This window comes from Mercenaria mercenaria, unplaced genomic scaffold (assembly GCF_021730395.1).
Source record: "Mercenaria mercenaria strain notata unplaced genomic scaffold, MADL_Memer_1 contig_2825, whole genome shotgun sequence".
NCBI lineage: Eukaryota > Metazoa > Mollusca > Bivalvia > Venerida > Veneridae > Mercenaria > Mercenaria mercenaria.
In genome coordinates, this window is record NW_026460908.1 from 39,043 (window position 1) to 57,855 (window position 18,813).

The window sequence follows — 18,813 nt, forward strand, 5'->3', positions numbered from 1 at the left end:
GCTATCTGGACGATATACTTAATATGGATAATCCGTGTTTTGATCAGTTGGCGGAAAATATATATCCCAGGGTGCTGCAGTTCAATAAAACTAACAACTCGGATAATACTACTTCATTTCTTGATTTACATCTCTCTATTTACGACAATTTCATACATACCAAAATTTATGACAGGAGGGATGATTTTAATTTCAGTATTGTAAATTTCCCCCATATGGATGGAGATGTACCCAAGGCTACATCTTATGGGGTATATATTTCTCAGTTTAGTCGGTTTGCAAGAGCGTGTAGTCACGTTGAAGATTTCGATGAACGTAACTTATTTATTACAAATAAGCTTCTTCAACAGGGCTACCGTTATTATATATTACGTAAATACATTTTTTTCAAATTTTACTTTCGTAATTCAGATTTGATTTTAAAATACAATAGCAATTTAAAATCACTTCTGCGAGAAGGTATATCAAAACCCGCTTTTTATGGGGGTGTGGTTTACAAACTTCGTAAGATTTTGGGTCATGGCAATTTTCCAATTGTATTTAGTAAAGTAATTAAACGTTTTATGAAAAGAGGTTATGACCCAACTGTTTTGAGACACACCGCATGTTTGGTGTTCAACCCTTTTACAGTTGGACGCTACGCTTTCCTCTTTGATTGTGTCTGACGGATCAGGCGGAGGACTCTATGATTAGTAGTTCTTAAATCCCACCAGGACTGAGCTATTTTGATTTCCGTCTCCTGACCTGTTTCGTCGGGCCCTTAAGGGTGTTTCCCTTGTTGCTCTGTCTTCTGCAAAGGCATTGAGTACATGCGTTTAAGGTTCTTAAGGACTGCATTTTTATATTGTATCTACAAGGGCATCTTTGTGTTTTACATGACATACCGTCTGTTGCCTTTACGTATGTTAGGGTTTCACCTGGCGGGGATTACTTTTATTTACACGGTCTTGTGACTTTGGAACATGGTGGGGGTAAGAGTGAGGTTAGGTGCACCATAAACCGGTTTAAACTCCCAAGTGGTGGTTTTGCCACTGACCGTTCCAAGGCGGTGCCCCACTGTGTTCCTGTATGTGTTTGTTTTATCCTTTTGTGTTTTTCATTTTTTGTGTGTGGTGTGCGAGAGTTGTTCGTGTGTGTCTTTGGGAAGGCTGCGTTTTTTGAACGTGGCTTTCCCTGTTGGATATTCTTCCTTGTTTTTATGTGCGTTGGCACAAAATGTGTATAACGGTGAAAAGACCTGGCTTATTATGCCGCCAAAATGCGGTGGGGGTTAGATTTGGCTTCACCCGTCCAACTGACCGTCCGAGAAAAAGTGCTGAAATTGAGCTATTGTGGTAGCACTAAGCCGTCTGTCTTCGTCGTCGTCGTCCGTCGTTCACAATTTCATTGTTTCAATTTTAGGCCAGTCATAATGAAACTTATTCAGAATGTTGTGTTAAGAACATTTTGGCATATCTTGAAACTTTGTCTTTTGGCTCAAACACAAGGTGACTAGGTCATTTCGTAGGAACACTCTTTATTCTACTTTTCTAATGGATATATATATTAGACCTGGTTATATTATAATATTTTTCTTGCACACCGGACTGGCCTTTCAGGTGATTTTACCCATACCGGCAAAACCCATCTGGCACCAGCCCCCCCCCCCCCCCCCCACCCCATGCCAGATGACTCTCGTGCTTTTAATGACAACTAGTGGTACTGGCACTGATAATATATTTTTTTATTTAAAAATACGAAAAAAGCAGATACCTTGATAGTTTCTCTCCGTACCTTATAGTATATTTCTCGATTCAAAATACGTTAGTTTACCGTAAGACCATAACGTTACGCTACAAACGATAAAACTAAAGTGGAACTTTGTTATTGTGCGTAACGCAAAAACATGATGACGTCACTTCTGCTTACAGACGTCAATTTTCCGTGCTTTGTATTCATTCTCTACTATAAGAAAGAGTGCTACAAAGAAAGTAGTTCTACCTGTTATTTGTAAAAAACGGTATGCGAGAAAAATAATCTGCTAGAATAAAATGCTAACATGTATACGATATGCAAGAAGAAATATCAGTCATGTGTTTACGAATCGGATAGAAATATCCGTCCTTCGGCCACCTGCGCATGGGCGGTAATTTGGCAAACCTCATTACCACCCAATGCGCAGGTGCCCTCAGGACGGATATTTCTATCCGATTTGTAAACACATGACATAAATTATTAGTCTTTATCAAACTGGATTATCAAGAGTACAACAAAAATAATGTCATTTAGTAAAGTCATAAGAATATTGTTAAGGTAGTAGGCCCGGAATAGTAATGTTTAAAAGATTGCATTTACTTAATACAGTCTAAAAGGTTACATTGCTTCGCAATGAGTTGCATATTTTAAACTAATTACTTTTTAATTTCGTATAATGTATGATATTTCCTCAAGCTCAAATACAGACTAATTTCAAAGTGATAATCACTGAACAAAACCTTTGCACAGAATTCATTTTACCAATGATTTTGAAAAAAGAATCCTCTAAGTATTTACAAGTAGTTATAAAACACAAAATGAAAGTGTCATTATTTAGCACCAGCACTGAAAAGTTATAGTCAAATACTGTGATACTGTTTTGAATTTTGCCCACCACAGAAATAAGTATGGGGCAGAAGTAAAACCTACCCATATTTCTTTCACAGTATGTAAACTAAAGAGTAAAGGTGAAATAGAGAGCTTTTACCGTATGTAACTCAGTATTTTCAAAGATGTCTAACCCAGCACCCTTCTGTGTCAGAGGAAAAAATCATTTTAAACAGTAAAAATGGCTTATCAAATGAAGACAGAATCTAATTTTGCACAATAAATCAAATAAGTCTTGAAAAACAGTTTAACTTACTAGAAAAAAAAAGAAATAGAGAAATGGAAGTTTAGGAATTGTATACTCTTCAAAAGGAGGTGCACTATTAGGGGTCAAATAACACACTTGAGACACTTATTTATTTTCGATCTTGGTGAAACCTTGTTGGAATGTTTGACCTTATAAAAAACAGATCTGTTTCGAAGACTTAACTCTGGGTCATGAGGTTGTATCATAGAAAAAAAGCATTGTTAGCACTCAAAAGGCAATATTCGTTACTAGATCTTGTGAATGTTCATTCTTATCAAATGAAGATCAACTTTGAAACTTGATCAAACAGTAGACCACCGAGCTTAAGAACAGAAAATTCTTGTTAACATTCTAGACTAAATTGTTTACCTGATCTTGTTTGAAACATAGTCGTAATATTTGTCTTAATCAAGTCTAAGTATTGTTTAAAATTTGGTCACATGGCCTAAAAAGGCGGATCAGTAAAGCATAGAAGCGCATTATAAACTCTCTAGATGTCATATTTTCTACATGCAACTTAGTCAGGTCATTTCTCTTTATAAATTGCAGGTACTATCTAAAATATGGTTATTTATTATATGAAATTGGGCTAGTAGGCCAAATCACGGAAAATACTTCTTAAAACTCTTAAGTCCTATTTATTATCTGATCTACAAAACAATTTGTCAGAAAGTTTGTCTTTTGATAAATATAAATCAATTTTTACACTTGGCTATCTAGGATCAATAGCTAATTAAATCATAGAAAAACCTCGGCATATGTACAATACAGTTTTTCTCTGACGGACAGACGGACACACAAAGTCAAATATCCCCGGCAATAAGTCAGACGTTATCATTATTACGGCCGTACTTCATATAATTAATCGGTAATCTTTGGGCAAATGTCTAATAGGGGTATATTTTAAATAATTCTATGAATTTCATCTCGCTTTTTAGGACTTATTTGAAAACAATGATGAAATATTCAGCTTTAATGTAGGGATAATACACGTTTTTTTGTGTATTAACGTCTGCAGAAGCCCGCGGGATTGTTTGTGACCGAGACCGAAGGTCCTTGTCGCTATTCTTACAATTTGGTGGACACGATCACAATTTCAAGAATAATAACTTTTCATTCGAGTTATATTGAGTACGGACACGCAGTTGGAGTACGGATGAGTACGAACGTAGTTTCAAGCTTCAAAGCTGTTTATATAAATTCTTCGAGAAATTAGATAAAAACATACTGACTGATACTTACCAAAATCATAAATATGAATCCTAAAAACAAAGAATCGCACAGGTAAACACGCGATTCTTTAACATTCACGGTTGTTTACAAAATCTGAAATGACGCCGAGTTCTAAAAGGGGAGTAAACAAGGGAAGAAACGAGTACGAACAATGTTGGGGGCAGCGCATTTGGCATTAGTTACTGATGCAGTAAAACATTCTATGGTTTAGATTGCATTTTTAATGCTTCAAGAAGAGGTTTTTATGAAAGAAACAAGACGAAGATACCAGATGTCAATCTGCGCAGAATTACATATACGGCCCTGGGAAAGCATTTCAAAAATAAAAATTGGGTATTAACAGCACGTGAATTGCCTTGTTTGCACACGAATTTTCTCCCGTTAATACATGGGCGGATCCAGTGAAAAAAGTAGTTTTTATGCAAGAATGATAGTTTGATAACCATCGTCTGACAGTTGTCGTCCATGATTTCTTTTTTCTATGCCAAGTTTCACCAAACTTTACAAGAATGTTCTAGGGAGAGTCTATTTAAGGTTCCTTCATATCTAGGTTAATACATGCAGAAATGGCTTCAGACAATTTCAATTTGTTTAAAACATGGGAAACAGAGGACTGGTCTTATTTTCTGCGGTTTGCTCTATGAAAAACTTTGAAAAAAGTCTCCGAAACTACTGGTCCGATTCCAAAAAAATCTTACCCCTGGCTGACCCTGTACCGATTACTGAATTCATATTGATTTGTTAAAAGAACGTGCCCCCAAGTGGGTGGGGAAAATGTTCTGTATATTACTTTATGGAACATTTAGCTCTCTTTTCATTCGAAACCGTCAGCCTGATTCTAAAATGTTTCACACTTTTGTGTATTCTTGCATAAAAGCTACCTTTTCATTGGATTCGCCCTTGTATTAACATGAGAAAAGTTGTTTATTGACTAGCCAAATCACATAATTTTATTTTTAAAATGCTTTGCCAGAGACAATTTTGTAATCCAACAAAGGTGGGCATCTTGTATCTGCCTCTCGTTTTTCCCAAATAACTTTTTTTTTGCACACAACAAATCCAATCTTATCCATAGTTTTCTTTCATCAGTTACCAATCCAAACGCACTCCCCTACAGAGCTAACATTGTTTTTACTCGTTTATCCACCAGAGCCCCTTTTGTTTTGTCGATAACCGTAAATGTATTGAATCACGTGTAACTTGTGCTACTGTTTGTTTTTAGGGCTCATATTTAAGAATTTGGGAAGTATTAATCGGTATAACTATCTCATTTCTCACAAAGTTCATATAAATCTTGAAAGCATGTCAATACTTTCGGACGCCTCCGTTCTCAACTCAAAATAAGTCTGATTTAAAATTGTTATTCTTGAAATATAGTTCCTGTTACCGCAATTTCAAGTACTATGTAATATGCATGATTATGGGTAAAGTCATGTATCAGAAGCGAGAAATAAAATATATATGTAAACAAAATAACCGTTTCAAAGAACATCAAAATTGTAATCAAAAATTTTAACCGAATCTCAAAGTCATCACATATTAAAACAAGAGCTGTCGGAGGAATGCAACGCTCGACTATTCAAGAGCCTAGTCTATTGAATGAACACAAAAGTCGAGAAAGGGGCATAATTCTGTAAAAATGCAAAACAAGGTTATAGAACCTGCACAGTGCTTATCAGCTAATGGCAGTGGACAAGTGTGTGAAGTTTCTATCTATTCCCATTAGTGGGTACAGAGGTTTACGTATTACATGTTTACATATAAGAATTTAACAAAACTGCTAAGTTGAAAAAGGGGCAAAATTTTGTAAAATGCAAAGAACACTTATTTAACCTCTGCACTGCAAGTCATATCATGACAGTGACCAAATGTGTGAAGTTTCAATCCATTCTCGTAAGTGGATACTGAGATACCAGCTTACATACTTAGATAAAAAAAACTTAAGCAAAAACTGCTACGTGGAATAAGGGGCATAAGTTTGAAAAAAAAAATAAAGTTGAGTTATGGGATCTGCTAAGTGCATGTCAAATGATCACAGTGGACAAGTGTGTGAAGTTTCAATCCATTCCCATTAGTGAGTATTGAGATAAAGCTTACATACCAAACCTCAACCGATAATTTCTAAGTCAAAAAAGGGGCATAATTTGTAAAAAAGCATATGATACCTGTGCATTGTAAGTCAGTTTATCACAGTGAATACGTGTGTGAAGTTTCAATCCATTCACACAAGTGGTTACTGAGATACTAGCTTACATACAAAAAATTTACCAAATCGGGACGCGGACGCCGAGGCTCGGGCAAGTCCAATTGCTCTACTATTCTACGAATAGTCGAGCTAACAAAACAATTAGTCTACGTGTAATGTTTTGACACAAGAAGAGCGGCAATTCGGCCTTAGTCACAAACATTCCCTCAGGCTTCTTCAGACGTCAATACACATAAAGCGTGTGTAGTACCCCTATATCTAGGGATCTTCTACCAAATTCCTTCAGATAATTTCTCTACCTGAAACGAGAATCATTTTGGAACCACTGGCCCGAGTTCGAAATAAGTATACTTATTATAAGTGTTGACAAGGTAACCTTGTGAAAATCCCTTGAGATGGTTTTGCTACGCTAAAATATTGACATCAGCGGGTCATGGGTTTTCTTATTTGTTTTATAGTGGAAACGTTTAAACATTTTAGATCATTTCCTTCTAAAGGCATGACCGTCATGGAATGGGTTACCAAAGATATCTAAGCAAAGTAGCCTCTTTGAATATAAGCAATAGGTGCAGTCCCATAAATGAAAGTAATATTGCTGTAGAATAATATGTCTAGTGAATTCGAACAAAAACATAAACTTATCATAATATTATATATAAAAGTAAATCAAAACAGTCAAACGGTCATCTTATCGATATATGGAATTCTAAAGGTAAACATGTAACTGTCCTTCTCTTCTCTGAATCACCCCACTCACTTAGTTATCTGTGCTTTACATTGATATTATTAACGGTAAAATAAATTATTATTATTATTTACCAGATTTTTATAGCGCTCTTTTCATCTATAAAATAAACGTTCAAAAGCGCTGTATAAACTACATATCACAGAATGATATGGACATACAATACAACACAAAAATAATATATCAACAATAAAAGGTATTTAGCCTGAATCAGGTTTTACTCTTCATTTTAATTGTACTAGATTTTTAAAGAACAATAAACAATGGGAAATAATTTCCATTGCAAAGCTTGTTTTTCAGTGTAAAGTGAGTTTCAATAGACCTTGAAGAAAAAGTGTGTTTACAATGATCGTTTGAAAGCATCCAAGCTTTTATCGTCTCTAATGGTAGCCGGAAGAGCATTCCATAACTTCGGTGCAGCTGATGAAAAACTACGACCACCGTACCTCACAGTTTTGCTTTTACTAGAGGTTTTGTAGCATCTGTATTTAGATATTTGCTGATGTGGCCTATTTGACGTAGCTGTCCGTACCCTGATCTACAAACTGAGTTAATATGTTTTTCCATGCTCATTTTGGAGTCTAGAAAAGCACCAAGATTCCTTACACATTTAGATGGTTTAATGTTCTCTTCTCCAATTTTCACAGTTTCAATATGTTTTTCGTTTCTTTGAGAGGTAAATACAATGACTTCAGTTTTATCGGCATTGATTTTCAACATGTTGCTGTTCATCCAAGATACGATTTCTATGAGGCAGTTTTCAACACAGCGTAAAGCATCCTTTTGAGAGACCGGATTTGTTGGTTTGAAAGATAAATAAAGCTGCCCATCGTCGGCGTAAAAATGTTGATTTAGTCCATGTTTCTTGCATATTGTACCAACTGGTTTAGTGTACATTGTGAAAAATTTTGGTCCGAGAACGGACCCCTGTGGGACATTGTATGTCATTTGCACTGGTTTTGACAATTCACTATCTATGGTCACTGTTTGGTAGCGGTCGCTCAGATATGAAGTTATCCATTCAAGTGGTTTCCCCGCGATACCAAAGTGGTCGTGGAGGCGGTGCAATAGTGTCTTGTGGTCGATGGTATCGAAAGCAGCCGAAAGGTCAAGCATCACTAACATTGTTACATCATTTTGGTCAAGGGAGTTGAGAATGTCATTTTGAACTTTCAGTAATGCAGTCTCAGTGGAGTGAAATTTTCTGTATGCAGACTGGTGTTCTTCGTGGAGACTGTTCAAAGACAAGTGGCTCTCCAAACCTGCATCGACTACCTTTTCAAGTATTTTAGACACGTACGGTAAATTAGATACAGGTCTGTAGTTCTTCAGAACATTTGCATCTAGATCTGACTTTTTGATGAGTGGTCTGATCAACGAACTTTTGAAGGATTTCGGTACATAGGCTTTCTCCAAAGAATAATTTATTATTTTAGTGAGAGATAGTAGCAGTTCTTCTAAGCATTCTTTCAAAAGCCATGTTGGAAGTGGATCTAGCTCACACGATTTACTTGCAGATTTTGAAATAACTTTTTTCACTTCATCCTGTGAGACTGGAGTGAATTCAACAAGTTTATCTATTTGCGTGTTCGAAATTTCTTCGGTGGTAACACCGGTTTGTAAGTCTGTTTCTGACTTAATTTTATTTCTAATTCCATCAATTTTATCGATGAAGAAATCGCTGAAAGTTTGCGCTAGTTCTTTGGAAGAAGAAGATGTTGGCAGCACGACCTCCTCGTCTCTACCAAGAAGATTCTTTGTCACTTTGAATAAGGTTTTCTGATCGCGTCCGCAGGACTCTGTTTTTTCAGAATAGAAATTTACACGTGTTTGTTTCAGCAATTTATTCACAGAAGCACAGTGATATCTGTATATCCCACGATCCACTGTCAGATTTGTTTTTCTCCATTTGCGTTCAAGTTTTCGTTTCAAATGTTTGGCTTCTTTATGGGAATGTGGTTTACAAACTTCGTAAGATCTTGGGTCATGGCAATTTTCCAAATGTATTTGGTAAAATTATAAAACGTTTTATTAAAAGAGGTTACGACCCAACTGTTTTGAGACATACCGCATGTTTAGTGTTCAACCCGTTTACAGTTGGACACTACGCTTTCCTCTTTGATTGTGTCTGACGGAAGAGGGGGAGGACTCTATAATAAGCAGTTTTTAAATCCTACCAGGACTGAACTGTTTTGATATCTGTCTTCTGGCCTGTTTCGTCGGGCCCTTAAGGGTGTTTCTCTTGTTGCTCTGTCTTCTGAAAAGGCGTTGAGTACATACCTTTTTGGTTCTAAAGGTTTGCTTTTTATATATTTATACACGAGCATTTTTGTGTTTTACATGCCATGCCTTTTTGTTTCCATTACGTGTGTTAGAGATTCACCTGGAGGGGATTACTTTTATTTACACTGTCCCGTGTCTTTGGAACATGGTGGGGGTAAGAGTGAGGTTGGGTGCGCACCATTAACCGGTTTAAGCTCCCCAGTGGTGTTTTTGCCACTGACCGTTCCAAGGCGGTGCCCCACTGTGTTCCTTTGTTTGTTCGTTTTGTCCTAATGTGTTGGCTTTTTCTGTGTGAGCGCGTGTATGTGTATGTGTGTTTGTGGTGTGCGCGTCTGCGTATTGTGCGTTTCGTTTTGGGGAGGCTGCGTTTTTGGTACGTGGCATTCCCTGTTTGATATTTGTTTTTGTTTTTTTTTCGTGTAGTTCTTCATTATATCATGGACAAGTCGGTCTAAGCACTATTGTTTTTTTAGTAAGCCAAGGGACGTGCTGGTCAACGAGTGATATCAAACTGTTGTTTAATGATTCCACGTGCTTGTCAACATCAGAAATTAACGTGTTCGTGTCAAGAATCTCCAAAGATTTTATTTCGTTTTTAAATGATTCAATGTCAATGGATTTTAACTTTCGGAAGGTCACAGTTTTCTTTATTGAAACACAGAATCGCGTGTCAACAGAAAAGAGACTGTCATCTGAAGACCATCTAAACTTAAAATATTTACAAGAGGAAACTGAACTGCAAAACATTATTATGTAGTTTATAGCTCACTGTTTACCTGAAATACCCTTAACAGTAAATACTAACCATGAAATCCTCGTACGAGAACATGTAAAATACCTAAACATTCCTAAAAAATAGAAGGTTTCTGGTCAAATGACAAGATTTGGCGGCATCTAAAAATAACTGGAGGTCAAAAAAGAAACAATTCTTCTAGCTAAACATATAAAGTCTATCCTAGTTACATATAACTAGTCCTACATGTATTTAGTGGACATAGAGAATATTAGGCTACTGTCTTTCTTAACTTAAGTTTATCCACCTGAAGCTTGCCGAGGGGGCTAAACCTTCCGGAGTCGAGGTGGATAAACTTAAGTTAAGATAGACAGTAAACTTAAATTCTATTTATGTTGCAGCCAATGATATCTGTGTATAATATTTATTTATTTATTATACCAGATTTATATAGCACCCTTTTCATGATATGATCAATTTCACGTTCAAAGGCGCTTTACATAGTTCAAATGCAGCCACACAGGGCGCATAATTCATCCTCTACTAGTACAGACACAGATCGATCTGACCAGAGGGACAGAGTGAGACAAAGCCCCCACGACAGAGAGATCAGAAATCAGATACAGGCTTGTCCGGCTAACTTAGCCTAGCTCGTTGCGAATAGACAGCCTGGTTCTTTAACGTGCCCAGTGTATAGCACTGATACACGCAAGGATTGCCTGGGTTCCTGACCAGTACACCTCTAGTTGGGTGGGAAACACTGAAAAGCGTTTCTGAAAATCCCCGAGTAGCTGCCGGGGATCGAATCCCCGACCTCAGGATTGGAAGGCCAGTGTGCAAACCACTGAGCTATCCGTCCACCTAAACCTATATAACATATATTTCCTTATAAAATGTTTTTTTCTATACAAAAATAATCCAGATGTTCTCTCGATCACTTGTAAATTCCTACGCCCTTGTCTGCTTGATCCAGTTACACATGATTCCTTACAATAAAACATTATTTCGTACCTCATACTTTGCCTTCTGAAGTTCTATGTATTATAAATCATCGTTGCTAATAGGGCATTCGTGTAAAAAACAAGCAGAACGGTTTTGACTCGGATAAAATACAGCCGAAAACCACGCTTGAGATGAATTCAAATGCCCGCAGTCTATATCGTAAATTTACTCCGTTTTTGTATAAGACAATGTGAGATAAATGAAATTCCTTTCACCATGAATAGTTTAGATCGAATAATTACAATAAGTCCTTACTATATCTTATTTTAACACCAATTTAGCAGACAACTATCTGTTTAAACAATATTTATCAAATGTATAAAATTACAAATATAATAGTTCCACACTTTGGATCGAGGAGAAAATACCAGTGTTGCTCATTATCCTCTGTTTATAACAAGGTATGTAAGAATAATAAAACATTCCAATTATTACAAAGTGATAATATTATTCTTAGAGAAGTTTATAACATTGCATAATATGATGACTGTTGTCATTGAAAGAAACTCTGGTTATCGACTGTTAATTATATATTGTCTACGTTTATTAATGTTTTCCATCTCTTCCACTATCCATGCAGTTGTGCTCTTATGTTCAAGTATTATGCTTCATTTAAAGATATCTATAATGTTCATGTATTTGTATTTATCTTCCAATGTTCATGTATTTATATTCAGATGTTCATGTGTTTAAATTGTATTCCAATGTTCATGTATTTGTATTCCAGTGTTCATGTCAATTTTCATATATTTATATTCCAATGCACATGTATTTGTATTCTTATATTCCTTTATTTGTATTCCAATTTTTATGTATTTTAGTTATATAATCCAGTGTTCATGTATTTATAGTCCAATGTTCATGTATTTGTATTTCAATTTTCATGTATTTTTAATTCACTGTTCATGTATTTTTATTCCAATATTCAGGTATTTTCTACATTCCAATGATCATGTATTAATATTTCAATGTTCATGTAGTTGTATTCCAATGTTCATGTATTTATATTACAATGTTCATGTATTTATATTACAATGTTCATGTATTTATATTCCAATGATCATGTATCTATATTTCAATGTTCATGTAGTTGTATTCCAATGTTCATGTATTTATATTACAATGTTTATGTATTTGTATTTGAATGTTCATGTATTTATAATCCACTGTTCATGTATTTGTATTCCAGTGTTCCTGTATTTTCATTTATATTCCAATGTTCTTGTTCATGTATTTACATTCAAATGTTCATGTATATGTACTTCAATGTTCATGTACCACGCTTGTGTTTAGTTTTTAAAAAATACATTGTTTTAATCGCACATTTTAATCGCATTTAAACAATTTTTTTACTATCATGCTATCAAATTTTCTAAAATGTTCATGCTTCAGAGATAATGTGTCATTTATTAGCCACGCAACAACAACAACTTTTTTGTTATGTTTGATTACGAGATAAAAATTTCTGTTTTTGGACTTTTGTAGGTGTATGAATGACATTTTTAAGTAACCATTTATTACTTTTGAAATTGTTAAAATAATTAAAAGTAATGGGCCATGATGAGATTTCCTCCTCGTGTTGATACTGAATTCTAATATGCTTGCCTCTGTTAAAACACTATTGCGCTAGAATGACGTCACGTTAACGTGCGGTGACGTCAATTTTTTTTGCGACCAAGAAACGCTTTTATATTTCATCTACTGTTTTAGATTAAGGGCATATTAGAATCGAAGTAGTTTATAGCACAACCGTGTTTTAACACTATTTATACACTCGGGTGGTAATACGTCGTACAAATAATTTCACCCGACGTATAACCATCCATCGTGCATAAAAAGTGTTAAATCACTCTTTTGCTGTAAATTATTTCTTATTACATGATCAATGGAACCGTTTCATTGTTATTGAATATAAAAAACAAACAATTCTTTTTGTAGTAAATATATCTTGAAATATATAAGTACAAAATCAGAACGCTCTCAATTTAATACCCTATTAGTTCTTCAAACCAGCCAAAATTTCGCCTGAAATAGTATAATAATATATATTACAGTTTGATATGAAAAACAATACATTTAGGTCTTAGATAAAAAATTTACATCTCATATTCGGTCTTTACCACGCATACACGAATATAACATTGATACAGCTTGAATGAATTATTTCAAATAAATACATTATAATGCTTCAAATCGGCCAAACTTCGCCTGAATATTATGATAATATATATTTTAGTTTGGTATAAAAAAAATAATTGATTTAAATCTTAGATAAAAAAATTACATCTCATATCCGGTCTTTACCCCGAATATGATATTTTAAGTGCTCGGGTGAATTATTCTCATTGAATACAGTACAACCTCTCCAGAGCGGCCCTCTCTTAAGCAAAAACCTCTTTATAACAACATCATCAAAATTTCCCGAAACTGAAATATACTATGAAATTTACCTCTCCAGAACAACAACATAACAGTCAATATTTGTATTTCCCAAAGGGTGTTGCTCTACAGAGGTTGCACTGTACCTTATAAATGCTTCAAATCAACCTAAATTACCCCTGAAATATTGTATTAATATGTTTTATTGTTTGATATAAACAAAAAATAATTTAATTTATAGTTAAAAATATATATCTCAAAATCGGTATCTGATCTCATATTCGGTGTTAAGTCATACCAATAACCGACTGCTTAAATCTGGCTATTTGTGTAAATTTTTAACTAAGATGAGTGAACGCCAAAATACACAAAGTCAAGGTCGATTCACCTAGACTTTAAAAACCGTCACCGTACCATTCCGTATTGAGGTTTACTTGAACAGAAACAACCAATTTTTTAAAAAAAAATTTACCGTGGCTATCCTCGTAAAATGATGAAATGTTTGAGCTTCGAACTCGCAGCCCAGTTTTCACTGCCTATAGCACATATACTTGAAAAAGTAGTCCGTCAGTAGACGGTATAAACCTGTATTGACTGAATAAACCTCAAATGTACACGGCAGGCAAATACCGACCTGATAAATACATAGTGGTAGGATAAAGATGTTCTGGTCAGCAGCCGCTTGTCCAGATTCCAATAACTGCATAGCTTTTTCTCTTGCGTGACGCTCTACCAAATATGTAAACAATTTTTGTCCATACTCCTTGGTTTGGTTGACAACCTAAATGATTGCTCCTGCTGAGTAATTGTTACAGATTTTAGTTGACTCTAGTAAAACATCGTCTTCTCTAAAACGATTACACCGAATGCCCTTTATCTTCACACATCTTTTTGGCATCTTAAGAAGATGACCTGACAGGACAATTTACATATAATACTAGCTTACATATTGTCAAAAGAAACTATTAGGCCAAATCTTTCCAAATCCCCCACACTAGTGTCAGACAGTATAAGATGGCTTCACATGAGAAATACGTAACTCTAGCTTTAGTTTTGTCAAAACAATAGCCTTGTTAACATCTGAATGATATTTATGTTTGCATGTCAGCATGATTCTAAAACGTTACAGCAGCGAATGCTTTAAAATCATTACATATCTGTTGCATCATGGGATGATCTCAAAAAGCAGGTCTCATAACTGTCCAGGGCTTACCTTTTAAAGCTCATCTGAGCACATAGTGCTCATGGTGAGCTATTGTGATCACGCTGTGTCCGTCGTCTGTCGTGCGTCCGTTCGTCCGTTCGTCAAGTTGTCCGTCCTTCGTCAACAAACGACATCTCCTCGTTATGTCACCCTTTACCAAGAATGTTCAAATTTTACCTATTTGTATAAAAACATGGCCACCAGGAAGCATGGTCACTTTTTCGTATATGTATATAACGGAAACTTTAAAATCCTTCTTATGTGAAACCACTGGCCAGACTTTAAAATAATTTTACACAAATGGTTCTTGTAAAACTATGACTCTCTACCAACATTGTTAAAATTGCCAGGGGGCGTGGTCACTTTCCCCTATATGTTTATGCTGGAAATTTAACAAATCTCCTTGTGTGAAACTGCTGCCCAGATTTCAAAATAATTCTACACAAATTGCCCTTGTCTGTCCTTCTGCCAAGATTACTCAAATCATTTTGATTATTAAAAAAAACAACAACAAAAAACACACACACAGCCGCCAGAGGGCGGGGTTACGTGATTACCTTTGTCTGTATATGATGGAAACTTTAAAACTCTTCTTGTGTGCTAACTGCTTGTCTGATTTTAAAATAATTTTACACAAATCGTCCTTGTCACTTTTCGTCAACAATTTCTTCAAGTAACATCTCTTCCAAAACCGCTGAATGGAATGGATTTTGTTTGATTAAACTTTACACAATGGTCTCTAGGTAACCCTCTTTCAAAGTTGTTCAGATAATGGCGGTTCATCGGATATATGGGTCTTTTTGGTTAGAAATAGATTTTTAGCTATCGGACTTTAAAAAATCTTTTTTCTTTAGAGCTTTGATATTTGGCATGTGATATAAGGTGTGAGTCTCTATCATAATGGTTCAAGTGTTTGACCTAAGGTCTAAATGGCCGCGCCCTGTGTGTGTCATCTACCTACTTTAGGCTTTTACATAAGAAACTTGAAAATCTTCTTCTCTGAATCAATAATAGCTAGAGCCTCGGTATTTGCCATGTGATATCAGAGTTGTACTGTCTACCACAGTCGTTCGAATTATTGCCCTAAGCTTATAAATGTTTGTGACATGTATATAATACGTTCGAGCCTCACTCGGGGCATTGAATTCTTCATGTGAGGAAGCCATCCAGCTGGCTTACGGAAGTTCGGTAGTTCTACCCAGGTGCCCGCTCATGATGAAATAATGCACGGAGGGGCACCTGGTGTCTTCCTCCACCATTAAAGCTGGAAAGTCGCCATATGACCTGTCATGTGTCGGTGCGACGTTAAATCCAACAACAACAAAAATGTATATAATACGTTATACACTTGAATCCTTGTACACAGATGAGCGCTTTACGGTTAGTGACCCTCTTGTTTAAATTTAAGCCACTCTAACATAAAAATGTGATGAACTCTTTGCATGTAGAAAAGGTATTAGTAACTTCATACAGAAATGTTTAATTCCTTACATACTTTATTTTCGTCCCAAGGAGACCTCATATGATATGTTATATGACTATGGCTAACGGTATGAGAAATAATGCCACTGTTTTGATAAAATTCGGGTGAATGTTTGCATATAAGCAGGCTTCTCATGAACTATTTTACTGAATGCTTCAAAACTATCATTAAGTCTTATGAGTCATAAAATGACTGTCCTGGGTCAGGATCTTTTCTCAGACACCAGGAAGACACCAGGAGGAAGACACCAGGTGCCCCTCCGTGTATTATTTCATCATGAGCGGGCACCTGGGTAGAACTACCGAACAGTATAGTTTTAAGACATTTTTCCAATTATTTTTTTCTGCGGAAACTGTCGCAGAACTTTTGTATATATGCTGTTGTTATATGTAAATGTTTCAAATAGTTGAGCGCACTGTCATTCAATTGTTGTCTTAATACAGATTTCCAGAAACTCGAGAAGATATTCGGAAAAACTGAATTGGAAGGAGCTTCGCTGAAGGTTTATCAAGTTCCAATATCTAGCTGTATACTAGTGACTAACCTGCCGTCAGAAGTTACCAGAGACACTGTTGAGTTCTACTTTGAAAACACTCAAAAAAGTGGTGGCGGACAGGTTGAAAAAGTGGTGATGAATGATGATGACACTTGCCTTGTCTACTTTGCTGACTATTCATGTATGTTTTATTCCTAAGGTTTATTAGTCCCCTCCTGGTTGAAAACCATTTTTGGGGACTGTAGGATGGCGCTTTTCCGCCTGTCAGTCCATCTGTCATTCTGTATGTCTGTCTGCAATTTTGTGTACGGTCCATATCTCTGTTATTCATCAGGAGATTTTATCAGTACTTGGCATAAATGCTCCATAATAAGACGAAGTGTCATGTACCAAACAAGGAGCTTAAAGTTCAAGGCCGCACGTTGGGGTCAAAAGTCAACAGGGCTATTTTACTGAAGGGAATGTGAAGGGATTTTTATACATCTTGGCACAAATATACCCCATAATCAGGCGAAGTATCATGTATAGACCCCAAACTTAAACGTCAAGGACACACTTGGCAGGCAAATGTTAACATTGCATGTACAGGGTCTGTTTTGTGTCCGGGCCATAGCTCTGTCATTCATCAAAGAATTACATAGTACTTTGCATAAATGTTCCTTATAATCAGACGACGTGTAATGCACAACAACCAGAAACCTAGCTTAACGGTCAATGTCTCATTTGGAGATCACAGGTCAATAGGGCGTTTTTCCAGTGCGGTACATAGTTATTTGGCAATTTTAAGGGATTTGAATATTAGTTTGCACAGATACTCCCTTTCATGAGACGACATGTCATATGCAACATCATAACTCTTAGCTCAAAGGTCAAGGTCAAACTTTGAGGTCAAAGATCAGCATGGCTTTTTCTCCTTTCAAATCCGGAAATCAACAATATATAGGGGAATGTTCTTTATAATCAGGAAATGTGCCATGTGCAACACCCAGAACCGGGCTAGCTCAAAGGTTAAGGTCATTTAGATATCAAAGGTCAGTAGGGTTTTTCCTGTCCAGTGCATTACTTTGTCATGCAAACAAAATTTAAAAATCAGTTGGCACAATTATTTCCATAAGAAGACGTGTCATGCGCATAACATTGTCTCTTTTTTAAAAGCTCAAGGTCACACTTGGAGGTCAAAGATTAACATGACTTTTTTCCTGTCCGGTCTGTTACTCAACACTCCATAAAGGGATTTCAGTATTGCTTTGCACAAAATTTAAATGTACCCCATTATAAGACAACGGTCCGGGTCTCGATTTCCGACGCGGTTATCTTGTTTTCTTCATTTCGAATTTTTAAAATATTTTAGAAACAAGAAAAAAAACCACTCATATTCTAATGTTCATATTATGTCTATACTTCAATTTGAAAGAAAGATTATTTTTAGGCAAATCTGGAGGTCAGGGCCTTTAAAGTTTTTTATGCAAGATAATATTTCCAAAACAGATATTAGATTGAAACTCTATATTTTCACATTAAGGGTAATATTCATGCTTCTGCGACACAAATTCGAAGAGTCGAGCATTGGCTGTTTAACGGACAGCTCATTTTCCTTTCTGGTCCATAACTTCATCCATTAAGATATTTCAAAATTACATGACATAAATGTTCTCCATGGTAAGACAATTTATCCTGCGCAATAACCAGACCCCAATCTCAAAATTGAAGGTCAAAATTGAAGGTCATAAATCAATATTGAGCTTTTCCTGTCCGTTAAGTAAAATACTTTGATTTAAACTCATGTGTCATATGAATCCAAAATAAAATTCTGCTGGTGTATTTTCCTCAGAATAACTTCCCTTAAATATGATGATTTCTTAAATCTTCTCATACTTTCCAAACAATATTTTAATGAAATGTTATAAAAATAAAGATTAAATACATTTTTATTCTAAAAGATGTTATAACAATTAACAACTGTTGATAATGCAAATTTTAATCCAACTGTTGTCTTATAGCATATTGTATTGTGGTACAATATTGTTTATACATGTATATCATTGACATATATCATATTATTTTGTTATACTGCAGTAGAGAAAATTATTAGCCTTCTAGTAAGGGGCTTTGTATTGCATGGCAAGACTTCATTCACTTGTTATCTATTATATCATTGATGTGTTGGTAATTATCACATT

At 35.6% G+C, this 18,813-nt stretch overlaps 1 protein-coding gene across 1 annotated transcript in view; it reads left to right on the plus strand.

Moving 5' to 3' along the window:
• LOC128552466 (protein mono-ADP-ribosyltransferase PARP14-like) overlaps positions 1-18,813 on the plus strand; it is a gene marked incomplete at its 3' end in the record, with an annotated part of 48,428 nt that overhangs the window by 14,546 nt on the left and 15,069 nt on the right. The window contains exon 8 of the mRNA XM_053533505.1: positions 16,581-16,814. Within this exon, the coding sequence (XP_053389480.1) occupies positions 16,581-16,814 (234 nt within the window). The remainder of the gene's footprint in view (positions 1-16,580; positions 16,815-18,813) is intronic.